The sequence below is a fragment of the Paracoccidioides lutzii genome (assembly GCF_000150705.2).
Source record: "Paracoccidioides lutzii Pb01 unplaced genomic scaffold supercont2.66, whole genome shotgun sequence".
NCBI lineage: Eukaryota > Fungi > Ascomycota > Eurotiomycetes > Onygenales > Ajellomycetaceae > Paracoccidioides > Paracoccidioides lutzii.
The window spans coordinates 19,510-31,614 of record NW_015441012.1 but is presented as its reverse complement, the minus strand read 5'-3'; the positions used below and the strand labels follow the sequence as shown (position 1 = coordinate 31,614).

The 12,105-nt window shown below is 33.1% G+C and overlaps 1 protein-coding gene across 1 annotated transcript; it reads left to right on the top strand.

The window, feature by feature from the left end:
- Positions 1 to 3,605: 3,605 nt before the first annotated feature.
- PAAG_12680 (hypothetical protein) lies at positions 3,606 to 4,119 on the top strand (the record flags this gene model as incomplete). The annotated part of the gene is made up of 2 exons (XM_015848142.1): positions 3,606 to 3,634; positions 3,840 to 4,119. The coding sequence occupies 2 exons, from the start codon at positions 3,606 to 3,608 to the stop codon at positions 4,117 to 4,119; spliced, it is 309 nt and encodes a 102-aa protein (XP_015702244.1).
- Positions 4,120 to 12,105: the final 7,986 nt, after the last annotated feature.

Below are 12,105 nucleotides of genomic sequence, written 5' to 3'. Positions count from 1 at the left end.
TCAAAAGTATCCTTAATGTCCAGAGTAAGAAGAGTGACTACTTTTTCATGAGCTCAGGCTTCCTCTATATCATGAACTATTGCTGCCATTAGGTCTGAGGCAGTCTGCTCAGAGAGGACTCTAAAATGCTAAATGTGGACAATCTTCTCTTGTATAGCTGTTCAGGCCAGTCTATGAGCTATCAAGCATTTCAGTTCCTTTCTCAACATTGAGAGAAGGACTATAAGTCTGTAGAATTGCAGAAGTATTGAATCTCTGTTAATCTTAGACAGTACAATCAGTGTGATATCTTGAAAGAAGGTTGAGTGTCAGTCAACTCTAAGACAGGCTCTGAACAGCCTTTCCACTGATATCTTAATATGTGATCATGCATTTTGTAGCATCTCTGTTAGCACTTCATCAGTTTCTGAAGTGATATTACCTGTGTTCAGCAGAGAACTTTGTATTTCATATGCTGAGACAACAGAAAATAATAATTTGACAGATGATGAATTGAATCAGCTAACTGAGATATTCTCTCTGCTTGCAGTCTTCTGTAAGAGCATCTGTTGCAGAAGATCTCTTTTCTCTCTAGAGATTGTTCATGTTAGCTCAGTCTCTTCATCTACAAGAGAAGAAGAATGAAAAGAGCCAGTTGAATGAGCTCATTTAATCATCTTAAAGATATCTTTCTCTGCTGAGGCCTCTGCTATCTTGTCTCATCAGTATTCTCTTTTAACTTTTCTGATAATTCTGACTATATTGCTTTTTGCTTCTCATAAAAAACTAGAGTCTAGATGCTGTGTCTAATGTAGTGTTGTCACTGCTTTCTAGCAGTCCTCATTTCATTATGACTGATCTGTGCTTTATCTGATGCTCTTCTTGATGAAACTTTTCAGAGAAGCTATTAGTGCATCTGTGATATCTTTAGTCAAAGCATTCAGCTGATCTATATTAAGATACTCTGAGATATCATATAGTTTGTCTAGTTTTGACTTATAGGTCTTCAGTGTCTGATTAAAGACCTTCTCATTCATGATGTCAAGACAGAAAAAATGAGGTAGTCTGTCAGGTCTTGCACCCTGTGAAAGACTAATTTTAATGAGAAGAGTCTGATGATCAGAGGAGGTGTAAAGAAATCTGTCCACCTGTGTGTCCACTTCTTTGATAACTAATTCCAGGGTGGCCCAGGCCAGGTCTATCATGTTATGCCCACATGTGAGGGTGTCTGAGTCCATGATGAGAGTAAAGTTGAAATCCATGATCTATTGCAGAAATAATTCCACTCACATGCTTAGAGATACTCCTGATTGCCATACAGAGTGCTTGATATTGAGGTCATCAGTGAGAAGTAATGAGAGTGCTGAGATATATCAGAAGAGAAGACAGCTCACATGTTGTTCAGAATTCTCTGCACCTGAAGATGCATTGTATATGTTGACTATCTGTAGCTGTAGACCTCAGATCTGTATGTGCAGCATATGAATGTTCTGATTTTCTGCTCAGAGACCTGAGACTGCATGAGTATGAATTTGTGAGTGTTTACACACATAGGTGAAGATCTGTGACTTTCTGTCTCACTTTTCAATTGAGGCAAAGCAGTTGAATGCTGAATGCTTTTTAGAGATGTGTTGACTTAAATTTCTGTAAATTCAGAGTTTCTGTATGAGAAGGATGTCAGTTTTTCTTTCAAATACTAGATTGAGAATTATCTCATGTGCTGAACTCTCTTTTTCTACATTGACTTGCATAATCTGCAGAAATTGTGGAGATCTAGAGTTCTTCTTCATTAAGTAGCTGAAAGAAGAGTGTTGTTGTGTGAGATGATGTATTGAGTGTTGCATTAAATGTTGAGTTGAGCATCATATCTAATGCTGTATCTGATGCTGTGCTCAATGCTGTACTTGATGCTGTGTTTGATGTTGACATGAGATTAGATCTACACTCAGTAGAATCATTCAATCTCAGGTCTGCTGATGAGCCTTAACCACTGTATTTGCTGTTACTTGTCTTGATTAAGTATGTCTTACTCTGTGCATTGTGAATATTTCTCAGCTAATTTCTTGAGTATCTTTGAACAGTTTCATTCTTTATCTCTGATCTGATAGAGCAGGATGAATTATCTGCAGCATGTGATTCAAGACAGTTAATGCAGTGATTAAGACATTCACATACTTCATTCTTCTTATGACAGGATGAATTTTCTTTCACATGATTCTTAGAATTGTATTTTTTGCAGTGAGGGATGCAGAGACAGTATCTCTCTTGATAAAATTCTCAGCATTTGCTGCATTATTGTATTTTGATCTTAGATGCCTTTCTGATCACTGATCTTTGATATTCATATAGTTTCACTTTTGATGACAGGTTTACTGCTGTCTCTTGTGAAAAGTGTAATATAAGAGTGACTGTTGAGTTTTCAGAGTGTATTTTTACTCAATGACTCTGAACAGACTTTATTCTGATTTGAAGTGTGAATTCTTCTGTCATGAATTCTGCTGAGAGACACAGAGTTTCATCATCATAATCACTAATCTTCATAAGCAGCTCAGAAATCAGACAGATGATTCAATGTTCTTTCTTCTCTATCTGAGCATTGATGAGAGTGACTGTTAAAATATTCTTTTTGACTAGCAGAGTCTTCATGTCTTGCAAGCTTCTAGAAATGATGACAATGTCTGTGAGAATGACTTGAACTACTGTGATGACTGCTGTCAAAGACTCTGAAAGTTCAGTCTTCAGCTTTCTAAGAGTAGTAATTGAGCTTGCTTTGTGAGCTAGATGATCTGAAGACAGACACATGAGAATTTGTGATATTTTTTCTTCTCTGAAGTTATTTCTAAGTAGAGATTTCTGCAGTATGATTGCTGATGTTTTTGTTACATTGATGCTATCTGCAGCTGTCTTTGCATAGATAGAAGCTCTTGCATCATTTGCATCAGTGAAGCTAGCAGACTTGATTGTGATGGACTGCTTAGCTGTTTCTAGACTTTCATTGTATCAGTTCTTGACTAGCATTTTCACAGTGACTTCAAGAATCAGTGCTCTTGATAGACTCTTTGTCTTCATAACATCTAAGTCTTCTTCAATCTGATCAAGCATATTTGCAGCAGCTAGTGCTTCTGCATGAGATTTCTGTGTCTCAGTCTCATGAGCAGCTAGAAGATCACTAGCCATCAGGTCATGTAGGTTAAGACATATTGATGTGACATTTCTGCTCTTTGAGCTGTCTGCTGGTGTAGGAGAGCTTGAAGACTCCATGTCATTCAGTTCACATGTGTGGCAAATGATTGAGGTGAGGAGATGAGGTCTCTTGGATGAACAGTGTATAGGGAAGCAGATGCACATCAAGACTCAGAATACATTCAGTGATGTTGATGGACTGATTGCATTGATGATGCTGCATCAGCACACCATCAGACTTGCTGCCTGAGAAGATAAGAGAAAGCTTATAGAGATGTGATCAGAATTGATTAAGATGTTTTTTGATCTCAAATGTGTTATCTTTTTGTCAATCTGCTAGTTATGTGTGGGGATGTGGTCACACAATGGAGATAAATCTACATGATCACGTGACCAGATCATGACTGATCTGTAGCGGCGCCCGCCTGGGTGGTGTTGCCCTAATGACCGCCCCGCCCACATGTGATTGCTTGTATGTATTATAGCAATAACCTAGCTAGCTCCTCCAAATAGAAGATTCAACCATCCCACAGGTTATAGTCCAGATAGCTGATTTTTAACAAAAATTGCATTAAGAATGACTGTGTACATGTCTGAATGAGTTCACTCTCTGATCTAATGACTGAACTATCTATTTCTTTAACAGAGAAAAAGCAATTTTTACAATCATATTCTAGAGCTGTTGGAGCATTCTCATCATTAGACAAGAACAAAGAATTAGAAGGCCTGGAGCAGAAACCAAGTTCAAACCACATCATGAATTTATCAAGCTGTAAGCCTGGCAAAACACCTGCTCCTGAGTCTATATGCAAATCCACAGCAGCTAGTGAAGGAACCCCAAGTCCTCAGCCTCAAATGTCTACTCCTAACATGAGTGACATGATCAATGAGTGTAGCAGATTTGTTGATCTTTTGTCAACAAATGATGCACCAGAACACTTCAAATATCAACAATGATACACTTGTAGATGATTTTAAATCTCAGACCTGTGAATATCAAAAGAATGTTCAAAGAGCTATAGATACTAAGGCTGTAACTATGTTCAATGACACTAATTATCAAACCTGGTATATGGAAATCCTTGTAGATGCTGAAGTCATTGATGAAACTGACATTCTAATCAAGAATCAACATATTTGCTCAGATGATATTAGTCAAAACATGTTGAATGCTAAAAAATGAAATATTTGAATCAAAGCACTCTATTGATGTATGTTACAATTCTTATTGGGGCCTGTATGTACAATCATTGAAGTCTTGGAACTCAACAACACTGCCATTTTATGGAAAAAGATTGATGTTGAATATGTGATGTCTTTGGCAGAAGAACACCTCAATGTTATAAAGGAGCTGACTACTCTACATGTCAACAATGATTATTTAGCATTTCAAAGAAGATTTCACTACTTAATTGCATGTCATAAGAAACTGGTGAATGACTCAGAGGACTTCTATCATGATCTTTTTCTTATTGATTTGAAAGAACATCAAAAGTCTTTTGTCAAGACACATTTAGATGATTTTTATATGATCAGCCAGAATTCTATTAAAAATATTGACATTGACAATCTCATGAAGCAGTTAATGAATTGTACAAGCAAGTCTAATGAACATCTCAAACCTCTATGAGCCAACGCGGCTACCTCCTCTATGTCAAACTCTAATTTGTCTGACATCACGAATTCAAATAGTTTCAAATGTGAGATCTGTCACTCAAATTGATACATTAAGAACTCTTGTTGGTGATTACAACCTGAACTTGCCATCAAAGAGTGAAAGAAGGCAAATAAAAATAAGATTGTCAAGTCTATAAAAAATAGCAACATCAGCAGTCACAATAAATGAAAGAATAAAAAGAAGAATAAAAATGATAAAAAAAATGAATCTTCTGATCTTCTAGTGGCACAATCTGCTGCTATCAATGCTGCAATTACTCTGTCAGTAATCACTGGCATTATCTCCAAGCCTTGATTTCTCAACACATGTGCAAGTTTTCATATAATGGGGAAAAAGCAATCTATTATTCAATGGAAAACTTATGACAATGACCTCAAGGTTCATACAGCAGATGACAGATGCAGTTATATCAAAGAGATTGAAAATCTCATTCTAGAATCTGACAGAGAGGATATATCTATATATGATATTCATTATATTTCAAATCTTACTATTAACTTAGTGTCTTTTGCTAAGTTGAAGAATCAGAGTTTTCAATATGAACTTTCAAATTTAAATACCCTGTTCTACTTCATCATCAAGGCCCTCAATGGCATTATTTTCACTGTGATTCACATAGCTCAGAGTTCAATTTATAAAATAGTTGAAAGGATGTTGGAAGTTGACACTCATCATGAGTCAAAAGTAATTTATTTTACAGCAAAATCACATATATATGACAATGATTATGCTAAGATCTTGGCCATCACTAGCAACAACAATCCTGCCAATACTCAATCCCAATCTCAAGAATTGCCTACAGCTGTGAGAATGCTTGCTGAGTGGCATGTTGACCTGAGGCATATACACATAAGAGTTATTATAGCTTTGGCAAAGAATTTACTATCTGATATCTGCATCAAAAGCCTCAAGACTAATTTCTTCTGCAACACCTGTGTCAAAGCAGGTATGACATGTAAATACTCAATCACCCTCATGCTATGGGCTGTAAAACTAATAGAACAGATTCATATTGATATAGTAGGTAATGGCTGCATGTTGAGTGATACAGACAATTATTATATAGAATCTCACCAAGGCACACAATATTTCATATTAATCACAGATGATGTGATATAATTCAGATGAATCTATTTCCTATATAGCAAAGATCAAGCATTTGATTATTATTCTCATTGAGTTAAGTTTATTAAGAACCTCAGTTTTTTAGCCCCTGCCTACATCAGGACAGATGTAGATAAGGTTTTTCAATTGCAAAAAATAATAACATTAATGATTGCTGATGACACAGTGTGAGAATCAACTATCTCTCAATCATTTCATCAAGATGATGTATCTGAATGTAGTATCTGCATCATTATGACGCAAGTCAGAGCAATTATTATAGAAAAGAACATTCCAAAGAAGTTCTGAGCAGATATTCTAGAAATAGTTGTTTCAATCATGAATAATACATTCATATCTACAATCTTATATAATGAGAAGTATTGTCCTGCAATCATAAATGATGACAGCAAGGAGCTCATTTGTAGTCCTTATACAATTTCTTTTTCAACATTGATGAATGTGCTACTGCAGATCACTCACTTCTATAAGCTTAAATCTGATGTTTTTGTTCATCTTCATGAATTGCAGAAGTCAGTGGATAAGCTGTCTACTCAGGCTGAATTATGCAAACTTATTGAATTTCACAACTAGTCAATCTATCATGTGTGGAGTCCTACCTCTGATAAGATTTTTGATATATCTGATGTGATTTTCCCTACAAAAGTGTAGAAAATACAAAAGGATTCCATCACTATTACAACAATTAAAGCTAAAAACACCCTGATCTATATCATCTATTTGATGGAGGATGATTTTGATGTTCTTGATTTTTCAGAATCATACATTTTATGAATGAGGCCTGTGAAAGCCTTTATAATGTACATACCTTCCTCAATTACAAGCAGCTTGTCAAAAAGCTTCAAGGATGTGATTAACTGTCTACAGATGAGGTCATATTGAAGGAAATCTATGCAACATGAAATTGATGATCTTGAATATCAGAAGACTTGAATATTAATTTCACATTCTGATATTTTCTATGATGAATCAGTGGCACTCAGCTACTGGGTCTTTGTCAAAAAGAATCATCTGAGTGACCTCAATGCTGATGAAGATGATATATTGTGAAAGTTCAGATGAGTAATTTGTGACAATTGACTCAAAAAGAGAACACATTAAGAAATATACACCTCTGTAGTTATAGATATCACAAATTGCATGATGTTTGCAATCACTACAAAACACAGTTGAACCCTACAGTAGATGAATATAGTGATGATGTACTTACACAAATGACTTAGAAAAACAGTCTATATGAGACAACCTACTGACTTCAAAGAAGGAGCTCCACATATGCTTGTATGTGCAGTTGAAGAATCTCTATATGAGTTGGATCCAACTGTCAAAATATGATATGATTACTTGATGACTCTGCTACAGGAGAACAGCTTTACCTCAAGTCCTTATGACCTTGCCCTTTAGTGGCATTCAGCTTAAAAACACCTATATATGATCATATATGTTGATAATCTTCATATTTTTGCGGACATCCTGAAGGATGCTGATTGACTAGTTGATATTCTGCACCAGAAGCTTGAGGTCAAAGATTTAAATGAACTCATAAAATATCTAGGCATGAAAGTAAAACATATAAATAGTGGCATCAAATTGACCCTCTGATGTTATATTGATTGATTGGTAGAAGATTTCTACCTGGATGATACAACTACTGTCTAAACGCCCATGGATGAGAGTCTATGCTTGGATGACTTCTCTGTTCCTGAAAAAGAGACTGGTTTTACAAAACAGTATTTCCAATATGGTGTTGACTGCTTGCAGTATTTGGCAGTTAAACTGCAGCTGAATATCATCCATGTGGCTTTTCTATTGACACAGAAGAATGCTGCTCCTACCTCTAAGACATGAAAGATCCTATTACACATCATTTGATATTTGAAAGGCATACATGAAATCAGTATATTTTATGCAAAGAATGATGATGATAAAGGACCTGAGAATAAGTTCCTGAACATGACATATATGCTGGTCAGATATACAGATTCTGACTAAGTCAGCTCATTGAATGATAATCAGAAGTCTACATCTGACTATGTTTTTATGCTTGTCAGTGCATCAATTTCATAGCAATCAAGCAAGCAGCTATGCATCTCTTTGAGTTCCAATGAGGCTGAATATGTAGCATTGAGTGAGATCATATATGAAGCAATGTGGTTAAGAAGCATGATAATGAATCTGAGCTTTATAGTAGATGATTCACTGTCAATCAAGACAGATAATAAAGGTGTGATCAATCTAGCCATTGTAGCTGTGATCACTGCTAGGAGCAAGCATATTGACACACAATTCCATTACACCTGTAGCCAATTGAACAATGATATTATCTCAATTGAATATATCATAACTGAAGAAATAATAGCAGACAAATTGACTAAACCCCTGGGCACAGTGGCATTTCAATGATTTCTTGATTTACTTGATTTTACAGGTGGAAAAGGCAGGAATGTCAAAACTTAATGTATGTAGCATGATTTAGATGGATTTGAGGATGGCATAGCTAGTTTTTCCTTTTTTACATATGGCATTTAAAATTCTACATGGTGATGTGAGGGAGGGTGTAGCAGCGCCTGCCTGGGTGGCATTGCTCTAATGACTGCCCCACCCACACATGATCACTTGTATGTAATATAGCAATAACCTAGCTAGCTCCTCCAAATAAAAGGTTCAACCATCCCACATTATGTGTGAGGGCGTGGTCATGCGATGGAGATAAACCTATGTGATCACGTGACTGGATCACAACCAATCCACTAGTTACATGTGGGGGGCGTGATCACGTGATGGAGAAAAACCTAGCCCCAGCGCTGAGCCTAACAGTAAGACTGTTCTTGAAGTGCTACTATGAGTATTATGAAGCATCAGATTCAATTGTACGGCAGCCTATAGTGACATTTGAGTCAAATGAGTTTTTTTGTGTTTTTCCACGCTAATTACTTAATTCCACTTATAGACACTCACCAATAGAAATTTATATGAAGATGTGTCTATTGTGAAAACATCTCATTTCATTCTGATTAAATTAAAAAAAAAATCAAATCAAAAAAATCTGAAAGAAAGTGAATATAAGATGAAAACAACAAGAAACTACTAATAATCATTTTCATGTCCTGGAATGTAACTGCCTGTCATGATTTGTCACAGCCTCTGCATCAATTTTATATTTCCATCCTAGATGATAACACATTTGGTATGGATGATGTATAGATTTGTCACTAACATCCTATTGATTAGTATAATGATTAGTAGATTAGCTTGTAAAATTTAATCATTTCTTACTTGTGAATTCATCAATCAAAACTACCTCTGCAGTCTTCTGCAAAGCCAGAATTGCAGATGCTTGAAATCAAAAATCATTATATATATTTGCTGCAATTTCACAAACAAGATGCTGAAATGAGAGCTTGTGAATAAGAAGCTCAACATCATGCTGATAACAGTGAATTTAACAGAGAGCAGTGATTAAAATAATTAAAATAGATATTCAAATTCAAAAAACTATAAATATACTTTTACTTATTATCAGCTTTTTGACAATAGTGATGTTGAGGTTTCATATAAGTCATATGCTGTCTTGAAGAATACTTTCTCCTCTTTCTTATATTGCTGATTATATTTTTTTTACCTCTCTTTGTTAAATATATTTTCTTGTAGTCATTTTGATACAAGTCATTTTTATGTGAATTTGATAATTCTAGCTATTTATTTACTGATTAGTATAATAACTAGTATAACAATGAACTGTAGCTCACTTATATTACTGAAATAAGAAGATAATTTAAAAAATTTCTGCAAAGAAAGGGGGAGATGTGTAGAATGAAATGAATAAGAAGATTAAAAGATTGAGAAAGAAAAAAAGCAAAAAGATAAAATCATTGAAGTGAGTATGCAGTTATGTATATGGTTATGTGTAGTTGATGAATAATATAACAATACAAGCATACTCAAATAGATAATCAAGTGAATACAATAATACATTACAAAGAATATCATTATTGATTTTTAATTCTTTTAATTTTTCTTTCTATTATCTTACTACTTCTGCTCTACTATTTGTCTGTATTTTTATTCTATTAATCATTGTATCAATCAACTACTTCCTATATCAGATTCTTTGTTTTCTACTTTCAAGATTAGTTTTTTTCTCATTCTATCAAAATGACATACCATAGATCAAAGTCTAGAGCCACAGCTAGCCAGAAATAAAAAGCTGAAGAAGAAATGTTAATTAACTCTCACATAAAAAAAGCAATAAAATAATAAGAAAAAATGAATGAGAAGAAAGCCACTATTGAATAAGTGAAGAATGCAGATTATGTAGCAATAAATTATTATATTCAACAGTTAAAAAATATTAACGTATTCAGAGAGGCAAATACTAAAGATTAAAAGAAGATGATTGAGAATAAAAGAACAGATATCATGAATAAAAATAGTTAGCAAATCTTGAAATCTTATTAATATAAATATTAATAGAATATAGACTTAGCATAGAGATTATAACATCAATGCTGAAGTAGAGATAGAAAGATATCTCAAAATCAAGTGAAAAGTAAGTTCTATATTCTACTAATTATTATATTAATTATTTTAATGATTTATTACAGGCTCACTGTATAAAATTATTTATTATATTCTAAAAATACTATGTAAAAAGTGAAATAGCAGCTGGAAGATGAAAAACAGTTTGATAAAGAAAATATACTAATTGAGAAAGATTTCCAGACTGCATATAAGAAAGGAGTAAAACTGATGAAAAAAAGAGAAAGTCTTGCTGCTGTTTTATATAAGCAGTGAATTCTCTCATGAAAAAATATCAATAATTCTTTTTTTCAAAAATTCTGACATTATTCTTTCAACAATACTACCAGTCATCATTATTTTTTTAAAAAAAAATTCAAATTAGGAGTTTTCTATTTTGAAAATACTGCTTTATACAGAATAAATTGACTCAAATTTGACAAAGAAATAATGAAGTGAGCAAAAGACTAAAGATATAGAAAAGGACATTAATGCTTGTAAATAAACTTATAGAGTCTTGAAAGAGAAAATAACTTCAGAGAAATTTAAGCAAATGAGATGAAGTTCAGATGAGTGTATACTTTTTAAGTCTGAAAATTAATTTTTTTTTTTTTTATAATTATAATATTTATTTTATTAATTTATTTTTTATTGAAAATTTTTTTTATATTAAAGCAAGCTAACTTAGCTAGTTTAGTGCATTGTCTGTTTGTTTTGATTTTCTTATTTCCTTTTTTTATGATATTATGATATTTTCATTTATCTATTCATTTTTTTTCTTTATTTTAGAATAATGAATACTTTTTCTTTCACTTTTTTTTAAAATACCTCTGTTTAGTTATTCATATCTTCTTTCTCACAAAGATATTATTATTAATCTTCATCAATATAATCTAACTCAATAAGATATTATCTTTCAATTGAAATGAGATCATAATATTGAAGTTAGTCAATCAACTCTTGTTTATTATCTTTGAAAATAGAATATTAAAAAAAATCAAGAAATGAGAAGCTGATGAATCAATTCAAAATCTTATTCAAGAACTATTTTCACAAGACTTGCAGAATACTGATATTCTCAGTTATTCAATAAAAGCATTCTGAGTCTTAACTTTTTATATGTGAGCTTCATTAAATTTAATAGCAATTGAAACTTCATCAGTGAAGAGATGACTATAAGACTGATGAGGTGCAGAAAGAGCTTATATCTACTGTACAGAAAAAGCTTGACAATAGATTTATTCAGAGTTTTGAAAGAGAATATCTGTACACTCATTTTAAATAGCAGGGGTATAGCATTTCACAGTATATTTTGATTAATATAATGATTAATATATTACTAATAAAATCAGAGATTATCTATTCAAAACAGTTCAGCTGCTCAATTTAGATGAAATTACATATCAACTAAATGATCTTCAATGTCACTGAGAATTCTACATTATTCCTGGACTAAATTATCTTTAATCTATTGATGATTATTACAAGTTTCAATATTAGAGAATTGAAATCTATGCAGCAATTGATGCATATTCTCAATATATAATAGGAATATATATTGGAATCACAAATTATACCATTATTTCTGTTCTTCAACAATTTCTTGATATCTTTAAATCACT